The following is a 12,030-nucleotide window of genomic DNA, read 5'->3' on the forward strand; positions in this document are numbered from 1 at the left end:
ACATATTCATCCAAACGGTTAAATGGAGGCCTCTACTACATGCTACGTACACGCGAAAATATGCACAGATAATCGAGCAATGAACTTACTTAGCACGCGGATGGAGTCAACCACCACAGTACTTTGAACTGAGTTGTTAACGTGGAATCGGGGTCCGTCACTGCTCTTATCAAGGTCTCCGCGACATCGTCCGTGCTGGCAATGTTTCTGAACGGGTCCCGTTGAAAATCAGCGCCACCTCTACAGCTGTCCCTTCTTCTCTGCGACTAATGAATGAAACGGAACAAACAGTATAATACTTTGATAGGACAGCAAGCAAAGTGCATAAGATCTTTTTAAGAAAATCTGCTGCGGCAAATATACTCATAGTATGCACTTGCTGATTAACGATTCATTTGACAAATATTGAAAATTTCAGTGAAATGAATTATTTAATCCAAGTTCACAATTATCATATCCGATGAACGATTTTTCAGAGTGCAAGGTCACTGCGGCGACACGTAAAAGCAAGGCGGAATTTTTGTTAACTTACCTGAATGATCGCACTTCTGTCCGCTCAAAAAGAATCCCATACCGGATTCTGAAAATGACATCATACTAGAAAAACCAAAACAAGAAAAGGAAAGCATTATCACACTTCTGGAGAGGATTTATAGGAATGATGAATGGTAGTACTGTGCATTTGCACATGATTTTAAAATACACATATTAGGGATAACAGAGATCATCTGTATCGTTAGTAGAATTGTTGTCATTTGTAGCTCTGTGGTTGGCTCCAAAAGGATTCTGTATCTTCTTCTACAAGACTGAATTACAGCCATATAAAGCAGGCGGCAAACTGCAGTCAAATCACGAGAGAAGAATTAAGGCAAAAGTGCGTAATCACATTTTGACGGTCAATTAAGGATCTACGGAACTCTCGGGAAGTAACAGTTTGAATGCGTTTTTATATTTGCCAGACATGTAAAAGAAAAATGTCTGCATGTTTTTGTATTACAAATGGAAAGTGCAACGACTTGTGCAGTACATTTTCGCCCACGTAATGTACTATTCAAAACAAGGAAAAGGATTCTAGAAACACTCACAACTTAATGTTAATTCCAACATTAAATTGCCAGCTAGCTGCTGTGCAAGTGAAAATCATTATGTGATATGAAAAGTATTGATTGCAATTCAAGCTAAAAAAATCTGCCCAAAATACTTAATCACCCATCTGAAAGAGATTTTATGAATTGATCAACGGTTCACTCACGAATCCAACGACTGTTGTTGCTAAAACTTGATATTCTGTTGACTGGCTGTTTTCCAGTGCAGGCACGAATGGAACTTCCAGGGTGGTTTGAAGAATTAGAACTTGAGTGGGAACGGTTGTGGTAGCTGCAGGCAAGGGGGATCCAGTGGTAGATGTGGGAGCTGCAGTTGAGGTAAGTAGGAACACATTAAAGTAATGCCATTTGTGGGACAACATACTGCAAGTATTTTGACGGCTGCCGGAAAATGTGAAATATTACAGATTGAACATCTTGCTGTATTAATAGTACCATCAATGTGAGGAAGACACATGGAACGCGGACATATTCATCCAAACGGTTAAATGGAGGCCTCTACGTACATGCGTACGTACACGCGTAAATATGCACAGATAATCGAGCAATGAAACTTACTTAGCACGCGGATGGAGTCAACCACCACAGTAACATTGAACTGAGTTGTTAACGTGGAATCGGGGTCCGTCACTGCTCTTATCAAGGTCTCCGCGACATCGTCCGTGCTGGGCAATGTTTCTGAACTGGTCCCGTTGAAAATCAGCGCCACCTCTACAGCTGTCCCTTCTTCTCTGCGACTAATGAATGAAAACGAGACAAAACAGTATAATACTTTGATAGGACAGCAAGCAAAGTGCATAAGATCTTTTTAAGAAAATCTGCTGCGGCAAATATACTCATAGTATGCACTTGCTGATTAAACGATTCATTTGACAAATATTGAAAATTTCAGTGAAATGAATTATTTAATCCAAGTTCGCAATTATGATATCCGATGAACGATTTTTCAGAGTGCAAGGTCACTGCGGCGACGCGTAAAAGCAAGGCGGAATTTTTGTTAACTTACCTGAATGATCGCACTTCTGTCCGCTCAAAAAGAATCCCATACCGGATGCTGAAAATGACATCACACTAGAAGAAAACAAAAACAAGAAAAGGAAAGCATTGTCACACTTCTGGAGAGGTTTTTTTAGGAAAGATGAATGGTAGTACTGTGCATTTGCACATGATTTTAAAATACACATATTAGGGATAACAGAGATCATCTGTATCGTTAGTAGAATTGTTGTCATTTGTTTCTCTGTGGTTGGCTCCAAAAGGATTCTGTATCTACTTCTACAAGACTGAATTACAGCCACATAAAGCAGGCGGCAAACGTGCAGTCAAAATCACGAGAGAAGAATTAAGGCAAAAAGTGCGTAATCACATTTTTGACGGTCAGATTAAGGATCTACGGAATTCTCGTGAAGTAACAGTTTGAATGCCTTTTTATATTTGCCAGACATGTAAAAGAAAAACGTCTGCATGTTTTTGTATTACAAATGGAAAGTGCAACGACTTGTGCAGCACATTTTCGCCCACGTCATGCACTATTCAAAACAAGGAAAAGGATTCTAGAAACACTCACAACTTAATGTTAATTCCAACATTAAATTGCCAGCTAGCTACCGTGCAAGTGAAAATCATTACGTGACATCAAAAGTATTGATTGCAATTCAAGCTAAAAAATCTGCCGAAAATACCTAATCAGCTATCTGAAAGAGACTTTATGAATTGATCAACGGTTCACTCACGAATCCAATGACTGTTGTTGCCAATTCTTGATATTCTGTTGACTGGCTGTTTTCCAGTGCAGGCACGAACGGAACTTCCAGGGTGGTTTGAAGAATTAGAACTTGAGTGGGAACGGTTGTGGTAGCTGCAGGCAAGGGGGATCCAGTGACGGGAACCTCAGGAGTGGTAGGTGTGGGAGCTGCAGTTGAGGTAAGTAGGAACACATTAAAGTAATGCCATTTGTGGGACAATATACTGCAAGTATTTTGACGGCTGCCGGAAAATGTGAAATATTACAGATTGAGCATCTTGCTGTATTAATAGTACCATCAATGTGAGGAAGACACATGGAACGCGGACATATTCATCCAAACGGTTAAATGGAGGCCTCTACGTACATGCGTACGTACACGCGTAAATATGCACAGATAATCGAGCAATGAAACTTACTTAGCACGCGGATGGAGTCAACCACCACAGTAACATTGAACTGAGTTGTTAACGTGGAATCGGGGTCCGTCACTGCTCTTATCAAGGTCTCCGCGACATCGTCCGTGCTGGGCAATGTTTCTGAACTGGTCCCGTTGAAAATCAGCGCCACCTCTACAGCTGTCCCTTCTTCTCTGCGACTAATGAATGAAAACGAGACGAAACAGTATAATACTTTGATAGGACAGCAAGCAAAGTGCATAAGATCTTTTTAAGAAAATCTGCTGCGGCAAATATACTCATAGTATGCACTTGCTGATTAAATGATTCATTTGACAAATATTGAAAATTTCAGTGAAATGAATTATTTAATCCAAGTTCGCAATTATGATATCCGATGAACGATTTTTCAGAGTGCAAGGTCACTGCGGCGACGCGTAAAAGCAAGGCGGAATTTTTGTTAACTTACCTGAATGATCGCACTTCTGTCCGCTCAAAAAGAATCCCATACCGGATGCTGAAAATGACATCACACTAGAAAAAAACAAAAACAAGAAAAGGAAAGCATTGTCACACTTCTGGAGAGGTTTTTTTAGGAAAGATGAATGGTAGTACTGTGCATTTGCACATGATTTTAAAATACACATATTAGGGATAACAGAGATCATCTGTATCGTTAGTAGAATTGTTGTCATTTGTTTCTCTGTGGTTGGCTCCAAAAGGATTCTGTATCTACTTCTACAAGACTGAATTACAGCCACATAAAGCAGGCGGCAAACGTGCAGTCAAAATCACGAGAGAAGAATTAAGGCAAAAAGTGCGTAATCACATTTTTGACGGTCAGATTAAGGATCTACGGAACTCTCGGGAAGTAACAGTTTGAATGCGTTTTTATATTTGCCAGACATGTAAAAGAAAAACGTCTGCATGTTTTTGTATTACAAATGGAAAGTGCAACGACTTGTGCAGCACATTTTCGCCCACGTCATGCACTATTCAAAACAAGGAAAAGGATTCTAGAAACACTCACAACTTAATGTTAATTCCAACATTAAATTGCCAGCTAGCTACCGTGCAAGTGAAAATCATTACGTGACATCAAAAGTATTGATTGCAATTCAAGCTAAAAAATCTGCCGAAAATACCTAATCAGCTATCTGAAAGAGACTTTATGAATTGATCAACGGTTCACTCACGAATCCAATGACTGTTGTTGCCAATTCTTGATATTCTGTTGACTGGCTGTTTTCCAGTGCAGGCACGAACGGAACTTCCAGGGTGGCCTGAAGAATTAGAACTTGAGTGGGAACGGTTGTGGTAGCTGCAGGCAAGGGGGATCCAGTGACGGGAACCTCAGGAGTGGTAGGTGTGGGAGCTGCAGTTGAGGTAAGTAGGAACACATTAAAGTAATGCCATTTGTGGGACAATATACTGCAAGTATTTTGACGGCTGCCGGAAAATGTGAAATATTACAGATTGAGCATCTTGCTGTATTAATAGTACCATCAATGTGAGGAAGACACATGGAACGCGGACATATTCATCCAAACGGTTAAATGGAGGCCTCTACGTACATGCGTACGTACACGCGTAAATATGCACAGATAATCGAGCAATGAAACTTACTTAGCACGCGGATGGAGTCAACCACCACAGTAACATTGAACTGAGTTGTTAACGTGGAATCGGGGTCCGTCACTGCTCTTATCAAGGTCTCCGCGACATCGTCCGTGCTGGGCAATGTTTCTGAACTGGTCCCGTTGAAAATCAGCGCCACCTCTACAGCTGTCCCTTCTTCTCTGCGACTAATGAATGAAAACGAGACGAAACAGTATAATACTTTGATAGGACAGCAAGCAAAGTGCATAAGATCTTTTTAAGAAAATCTGCTGCGGCAAATATACTCATAGTATGCACTTGCTGATTAAACGATTCATTTGACAAATATTGAAAATTTCAGTGAAATGAATTATTTAATCCAAGTTCACAATTATGATATCCGATGAACGATTTTTCAGAGTGCAAGGTCACTGCGGCGACACGTAAAAGCAAGGCGGAATTTTTGTTAACTTACCTGAATGATCGCACTTCTGTCCGCTCAAAAAGAAGCCCATACCGGCTGCTGAAAATGACATCATACTAGAAAAAAACAAAAACAAGAAAAGGAAAGCATTATCACACTTCTGGAGAGGTTTTTTTAGGAAAGATGAATGGTAGTACTGTGCATTTGCACATGATTTTAAAATACACATATTAGGGATAACAGAGATCATCTGTATCGTTAGTAGAATTGTTGTCATTTGTTGCTCTGTGGTTGGCTCCAAAAGGATTCTGTATCTTCTTCTACAAGACTGAATTACAGCCATATAAAGCAGGCGGCAAACGTGCAGTCAAAATCACGAGAGAAAAATGAAGGCAAAAAGTGTGTAATCACATTTTTGACGGTCAGATTAAGGATCTACGGAACTCTCTGGAAGTAACAGTTTGAATGCGTTTTTATATTTGCCAGACATGTAAAAGAAAAACGTCTGCATGTTTTTGTATTACAAATGGAAAGTGCAACGACTTGTGCAGCACGTTTTCGCCCACGTCATGCACTATTCAAAACAAGGAAAAGGATTCTAGAAACACTCACAACTTAATGTTAATTCCAACATTAAATTGCCAGCTAGCTACCGTGCAAGTGAAAATCATTACGTGACATCAAAAGTATTGATTGCAATTCAAGCTAAAAAATCTGCCGAAAATACCTAATCAGCTATCTGAAAGAGACTTTATGAATTGATCAACGGTTCACTCACGAATCCAATGACTGTTGTTGCTAATTCTTGATATTCTGTTGACTGGCTGTTTTCCAGTGCAGGCACGAACGGAACTTCCAGGGTGGCCTGAAGAATTAGAACTTGAGTGGGAACGGTGAGGGATCCAGTGATAGAACCTCAGGAGTGTAGGTGTGGGAGCTGCAGTTGAGGTAAGTAGGAACACATTAAAGTAATGCCATTTGTGGGACAACATACTGCAAGTATTTTGACGGCTGCCGGAAAATATGAAATATTCCAGATTGAGCATCTTGCCGTATTAATAGTCCTTTCAATGTGTGGAAAACACATGGAACGCGGACATATTCATCCAAACGGTTAAATGGAGGCCTCTACATACATGCGTACGTACACGCGTAAATATGCACAGATAATCGAGCAATGAAACTTACTTAGCACGCGGATGGAGTCAACCACCACAGTAACATTGAACTGAGTTGTTAACGTGAATCGGGTCCGTCACTGCTCTTATCAAGGTCTCCGCGACATCGTCCGTGCTGGGCAATGTTTCTGAACTGGTCCCGTTGAAAATCAGCGCCACCTCTACAGCTGTCCCTTCTTCTCTGCGACTAATGAATGAAAACGAGACAAAACAGTATAATACTTTGATAGGACAGCAAGCAAAGTGCATAAGATCTTTTTAAGAAAATCTGCTGCGGCAAATATACTCATAGTATGCACTTGCTGATTAAACGATTCATTTGACAAATATTGAAAATTTCAGTGAAATGAATTATTTAATCCAAGTTCGCAATTATGATATCCGATGAACGATTTTTCAGAGTGCAAGGTCACTGCGGCGACGCGTAAAAGCAAGGCGGAATTTTTGTTAACTTACCTGAATGATCGCACTTCTGTCCGCTCAAAAAGAATCCCATACCGGATGCTGAAAATGACATCATACTAGAAAAAAACAAAAACAAGAAAAAGAAAGCATTGTCACACTTCTGGAGAGGTTTTTTTTAGGAAAGATGAATGGTAGTACTGTGCATTTGCACATGATTTTAAAATACACATATTAGGGATAACAGAGATCATCTGTATCGTTAGTAGAATTGTTGTCATTTGTTTCTCTGTGGTTGGCTCCAAAAGGATTCTGTATCTACTTCTACAAGACTGAATTACAGCCACATAAAGCAGGCGGCAAACGTGCAGTCAAAATCACGAGAGAAGAATTAAGGCAAAAAGTGCGTAATCACATTTATGACGGTCAGATTAAGGATCTACGGAACTCTCGGGAAGTAACAGTTTGAATGCCTTTTTATATTTGCCAGACATGTAAAAGAAAAACGTCTGCATGTTTTTGTATTACAAATGGAAAGTGCAACGACTTGTGCAGCACATTTTCGCCCACGTCATGCACTATTCAAAACAAGGAAAAGGATTCTAGAAACACTCACAACTTAATGTTAATTCCAACATTAAATTGCCAGCTAGCTACCGTGCAAGTGAAAATCATTACGTGACATCAAAAGTATTGATTGCAATTCAAGCTAAAAAATCTGCCGAAAATACCTAATCAGCTATCTGAAAGAGACTTTATGAATTGATCAACGGTTCACTCACGAATCCAATGACTGTTGTTGCTAATTCTTGATATTCTGTTGACTGGCTGTTTTCCAGTGCAGGCACGAACGGAACTTCCAGGGTGGCCTGAAGAATTAGAACTTGAGTGGGAACGGTGGGGGATCCAGTGATAGGAACCTCAGGAGTGGTAGGTGTGGGAGCTGCAGTTGAGGTAAGTAGGAACACATTAAAGTAATGCCATTTGTGGGACAATATACTGCAAGTATTTTGACGGCTGCCGGAAAATGTGAAATATTACAGATTGAGCATCTTGCTGTATTAATAGTACCATCAATGTGAGGAAGACACATGGAACGCGGACATATTCATCCAAACGGTTAAATGGAGGCCTCTACGTACATGCGTACGTACACGCGTAAATATGCACAGATAATCGGGCAATGAAACTTACTTAGCACGCGGATGGAGTCAACCACCACAGTAACATTGAACTGAGTTGTTAACGTGGAATCGGGGTCCGTCACTGCTCTTATCAAGGTCTCCGCGACATCGTCCGTGCTGGGCAATGTTTCTGAACTGGTCCCGTTGAAAATCAGCGCCACCTCTACAGCTGTCCCTTCTTCGCTGCGACTAATGAATGAAAACGAGACGAAACAGTATAATACTTTAATAGGACAGCAAGCAAAGTGCATAAGATCTTTTTAAGAAAATCTGCTGCGGCAAATATACTCATAGTATGCACTTGCTGATTAAATGATTCATTTGACAAATATTGAAAATTTCAGTGAAATGAATTATTTAATCCAAGTTCGCAATTATGATATCCGATGAACGATTTTTCAGAGTGCAAGGTCACTGCGGCGACGCGTAAAAGCAAGGCGGAATTTTTGTTAACTTACCTGAATGATCGCACTTCTGTCCGCTCAAAAAGAATCCCATACCGGATGCTGAAAATGACATCATACTAGAAAAAAACAAAAACAAGAAAAGAAAGCATTGTCACACTTCTGGAGAGGTATTTTTTAGGAAAGATGAATGGTAGTACTGTGCATTTGCACATGATTTTAAAATACACATATTAGGGATAACAGATCATCTGTATCGTTAGTAGAATTGTTGTCATTTGTTTCTCTGTGGTTGGCTCCAAAAGGATTCTGTATCTACTTCTACAAGACTGAATTACAGCCACATAAAGCAGGCTGCAAACGTGCAGTCAAAATCACGAGAGAAGAATTAAGGCAAAAAGTGCGTAATCACATTTTTGACGGTCAGATTAAGGATCTACGGAACTCTCTGGAAGTAACAGTTTGAATGCGTTTTTATATTTGCCAGACATGTAAAAGAAAAACGTCTGCATGTTTTTGTATTACAAATGGAAAGTGCAACGACTTGTGCAGCACGTTTTCGCCCACGTCATGCACTATTCAAAACAAGGAAAAGGATTCTAGAAACACTCACAACTTAATGTTAATTCCAACATTAAATTGCCAGCTAGCTACCGTGCAAGTGAAAATCATTACGTGACATCAAAAGTATTGATTGCAATTCAAGCTAAAAAATCTGCCGAAAATACCTAATCAGCTATCTGAAAGAGACTTTATGAATTGATCAACGGTTCACTCACGAATCCAATGACTGTTGTTGCTAATTCTTGATATTCTGTTGACTGGCTGTTTTCCAGTGCAGGCACGAACGGAACTTCCAGGGTGGCCTGAAGAATTAGAACTTGAGTGGGAACGGTGGGGGATCCAGTGATAGGAACCTCAGGAGTGGTAGGTGTGGGAGCTGCAGTTGAGGTAAGTAGGAACACATTAAAGTAATGCCATTTGTGGGACAATATACTGCAAGTATTTTGACGGCTGCCGGAAAATGTGAAATATTACAGATTGAGCATCTTGCTGTATTAATAGTACCATCAATGTGAGGAAGACACATGGAACGCGGACATATTCATCCAAACGGTTAAATGGAGGCCTCTACGTACATGCGTACGTACACGCGTAAATATGCACAGATAATCGAGCAATGAAACTTACTTAGCACGCGGATGGAGTCAACCACCACAGTAACATTGAACTGAGTTGTTAACGTGGAATCGGGGTCCGTCACTGCTCTTATCAAGGTCTCCGCGACATCGTCCGTGCTGGGCAATGTTTCTGAACTGGTCCCGTTGAAAATCAGCGCCACCTCTACAGCTGTCCCTTCTTCTCTGCGACTAATGAATGAAAACGAGACAAAACAGTATAATACTTTGATAGGACAGCAAGCAAAGTGCATAAGATCTTTTTAAGAAAATCTGCTGCGGCAAATATACTCATAGTATGCACTTGCTGATTAAACGATTCATTTGACAAATATTGAAAATTTCAGTGAAATGAATTATTTAATCCAAGTTCGCAATTATGATATCCGATGAACGATTTTTCAGAGTGCAAGGTCACTGCGGCGACGCGTAAAAGCAAGGCGGAATTTTTGTTAACTTACCTGAATGATCGCACTTCTGTCCGCTCAAAAAGAATCCCATACCGGATGCTGAAAATGACATCACACTAGAAGAAAACAAAAACAAGAAAAGGAAAGCATTGTCACACTTCTGGAGAGGTTTTTTTAGGAAAGATGAATGGTAGTACTGTGCATTTGCACATGATTTTAAAATACACATATTAGGGATAACAGAGATCATCTGTATCGTTAGTAGAATTGTTGTCATTTGTTTCTCTGTGGTTGGCTCCAAAAGGATTCTGTATCTACTTCTACAAGACTGAATTACAGCCACATAAAGCAGGCTGCAAACGTGCAGTCAAAATCACGAGAGAAGAATTAAGGCAAAAAGTGCGTAATCACATTTTTGACGGTCAGATTAAGGATCTACGGAACTCTCTGGAAGTAACAGTTTGAATGCGTTTTTATATTTGCCAGACATGTAAAAGAAAAACGTCTGCATGTTTTTGTATTACAAATGGAAAGTGCAACGACTTGTGCAGCACGTTTTCGCCCACGTCATGCACTATTCAAAACAAGGAAAAGGATTCTAGAAACACTCACAACTTAATGTTAATTCCAACATTAAATTGCCAGCTAGCTACCGTGCAAGTGAAAATCATTACGTGACATCAAAAGTATTGATTGCAATTCAAGCTAAAAAATCTGCCGAAAATACCTAATCAGCTATCTGAAAGAGACTTTATGAATTGATCAAAGGTTCACTCACGAATCCAATGACTGTTGTTGCTAATTCTTGATATTCTGTTGACTGGCTGTTTTCCAGTGCAGGCACGAACGGAACTTCCAGGGTGGCCTGAAGAATTAGAACTTGAGTGGGAACGGTGGGGGATCCAGTGGCAGGAACCTCAGGAGTGGTAGATGTGGGAGCTGCAGTTGAGGTAAGTAGGAACACATTAAAGTAATGCCATTTGTGGGACAACATACTGCAAGTATTTTGACGGCTGCCGGAAAATGTGAAATATTACAGATTGAACATCTTGCTGTATTAATAGTACCATCAATGTGAGGAAAACACATGGAATGCGGACATATTCATCCAAACGGTTAAATGGAGGCCTCTACGTACATGCGTACGTACACGCGTAAATATGCACAGATAATCGAGCAATGAAACTTACTTAGCACGCGGATGGAGTCAACCACCACAGTAACATTGAACTGAGTTGTCAACGTGGAATTGGGGTCCGTCACTGCTCTTATCAAGGTCTCCGCGACATTGTCCGTGCTGGGCAATGTTTCTGAACTGGTCCCGTTGAAAATCAGCGCCACCTCTACAGCTGTCCCTTCTTCGCTGCGACTAATGAATGAAAACGAGACGAAACAGTATAATACTTTAATAGGACAGCAAGCAAAGTGCATAAGATCTTTTTAAGAAAATCTGCTGCGGCAAATATACTCATAGTATGCACTTGCTGATTAAATGATTCATTTGACAAATATTGAAAATTTCAGTGAAATGAATTATTTAATCCAAGTTCGCAATTATGATATCCGATGAACGATTTTTCAGAGTGCAAGGTCACTGCGGCGACGCGTAAAAGCAAGGCGGAATTTTTGTTAACTTACCTGAATGATCGCACTTCTGTCCGCTCAAAAAGAATCCCATACCGGATGCTGAAAATGACATCATACTAGAAAAAAACAAAAACAAGAAAAAGAAAGCATTGTCACACTTCTGGAGAGGTTTATTTAGGAAAGATGAATGGCAGTACTGTGCATTTGCACATGATTTTAAAATACACATATTAGGGATAACAGAGATCATCTGTATCGTTAGTAGAATTGTTGTCATTTGTTGCTCTGTGGTTGGCTCCAAAAGGATTCTGTATCTTCTTCTACAAGACTGAATTACAGCCATATAAAGCAGGCGGCAAACGTGCAGTCAAAATCACGAGAGAAAAATGAAGGCAAAAAGTGTGTAATCACATTTT

General features: G+C 40.2%; 2 protein-coding genes across 2 annotated transcripts; both read right to left on the bottom strand.

The window, feature by feature from the left end:
• Positions 1-125: 125 nt before the first annotated feature.
• Positions 126-6,317, bottom strand: LOC135246721 (mucin-2-like). Its single transcript, XM_064320048.1, has 13 exons — positions 6,266-6,317; positions 6,050-6,186; positions 5,323-5,387; positions 4,875-5,053; positions 4,445-4,623; positions 3,718-3,782; positions 3,270-3,448; positions 2,840-3,018; positions 2,113-2,177; positions 1,665-1,843; positions 1,253-1,413; positions 533-597; positions 126-266 (listed from the first exon to the last, which is right to left on the bottom strand). The coding sequence occupies exons 1-13, from the start codon at positions 6,315-6,317 to the stop codon at positions 170-172; spliced, it is 1,602 nt and encodes a 533-aa protein (XP_064176118.1). The 3' UTR covers positions 126-169.
• A 144-nt stretch (positions 6,318-6,461) lies between these two features.
• LOC135246722 (mucin-2-like) lies at positions 6,462-11,730 on the bottom strand (the record flags this gene model as incomplete). Its single annotated transcript, XM_064320049.1, has 11 exons — positions 6,462-6,636; positions 6,906-6,970; positions 7,634-7,794; positions 8,046-8,224; positions 8,494-8,558; positions 9,219-9,379; positions 9,631-9,809; positions 10,079-10,143; positions 10,806-10,966; positions 11,218-11,396; positions 11,666-11,730. Coding segments are annotated over 11 exons (1,440 nt in total), but the record flags the coding sequence as incomplete, so codon positions are not given.
• Positions 11,731-12,030: the final 300 nt, after the last annotated feature.

The sequence above is a fragment of the Anguilla rostrata genome, unplaced genomic scaffold (assembly GCF_018555375.3).
Source record: "Anguilla rostrata isolate EN2019 unplaced genomic scaffold, ASM1855537v3 scaf0802, whole genome shotgun sequence".
In the NCBI taxonomy this organism is placed as follows: domain Eukaryota; kingdom Metazoa; phylum Chordata; class Actinopteri; order Anguilliformes; family Anguillidae; genus Anguilla; species Anguilla rostrata.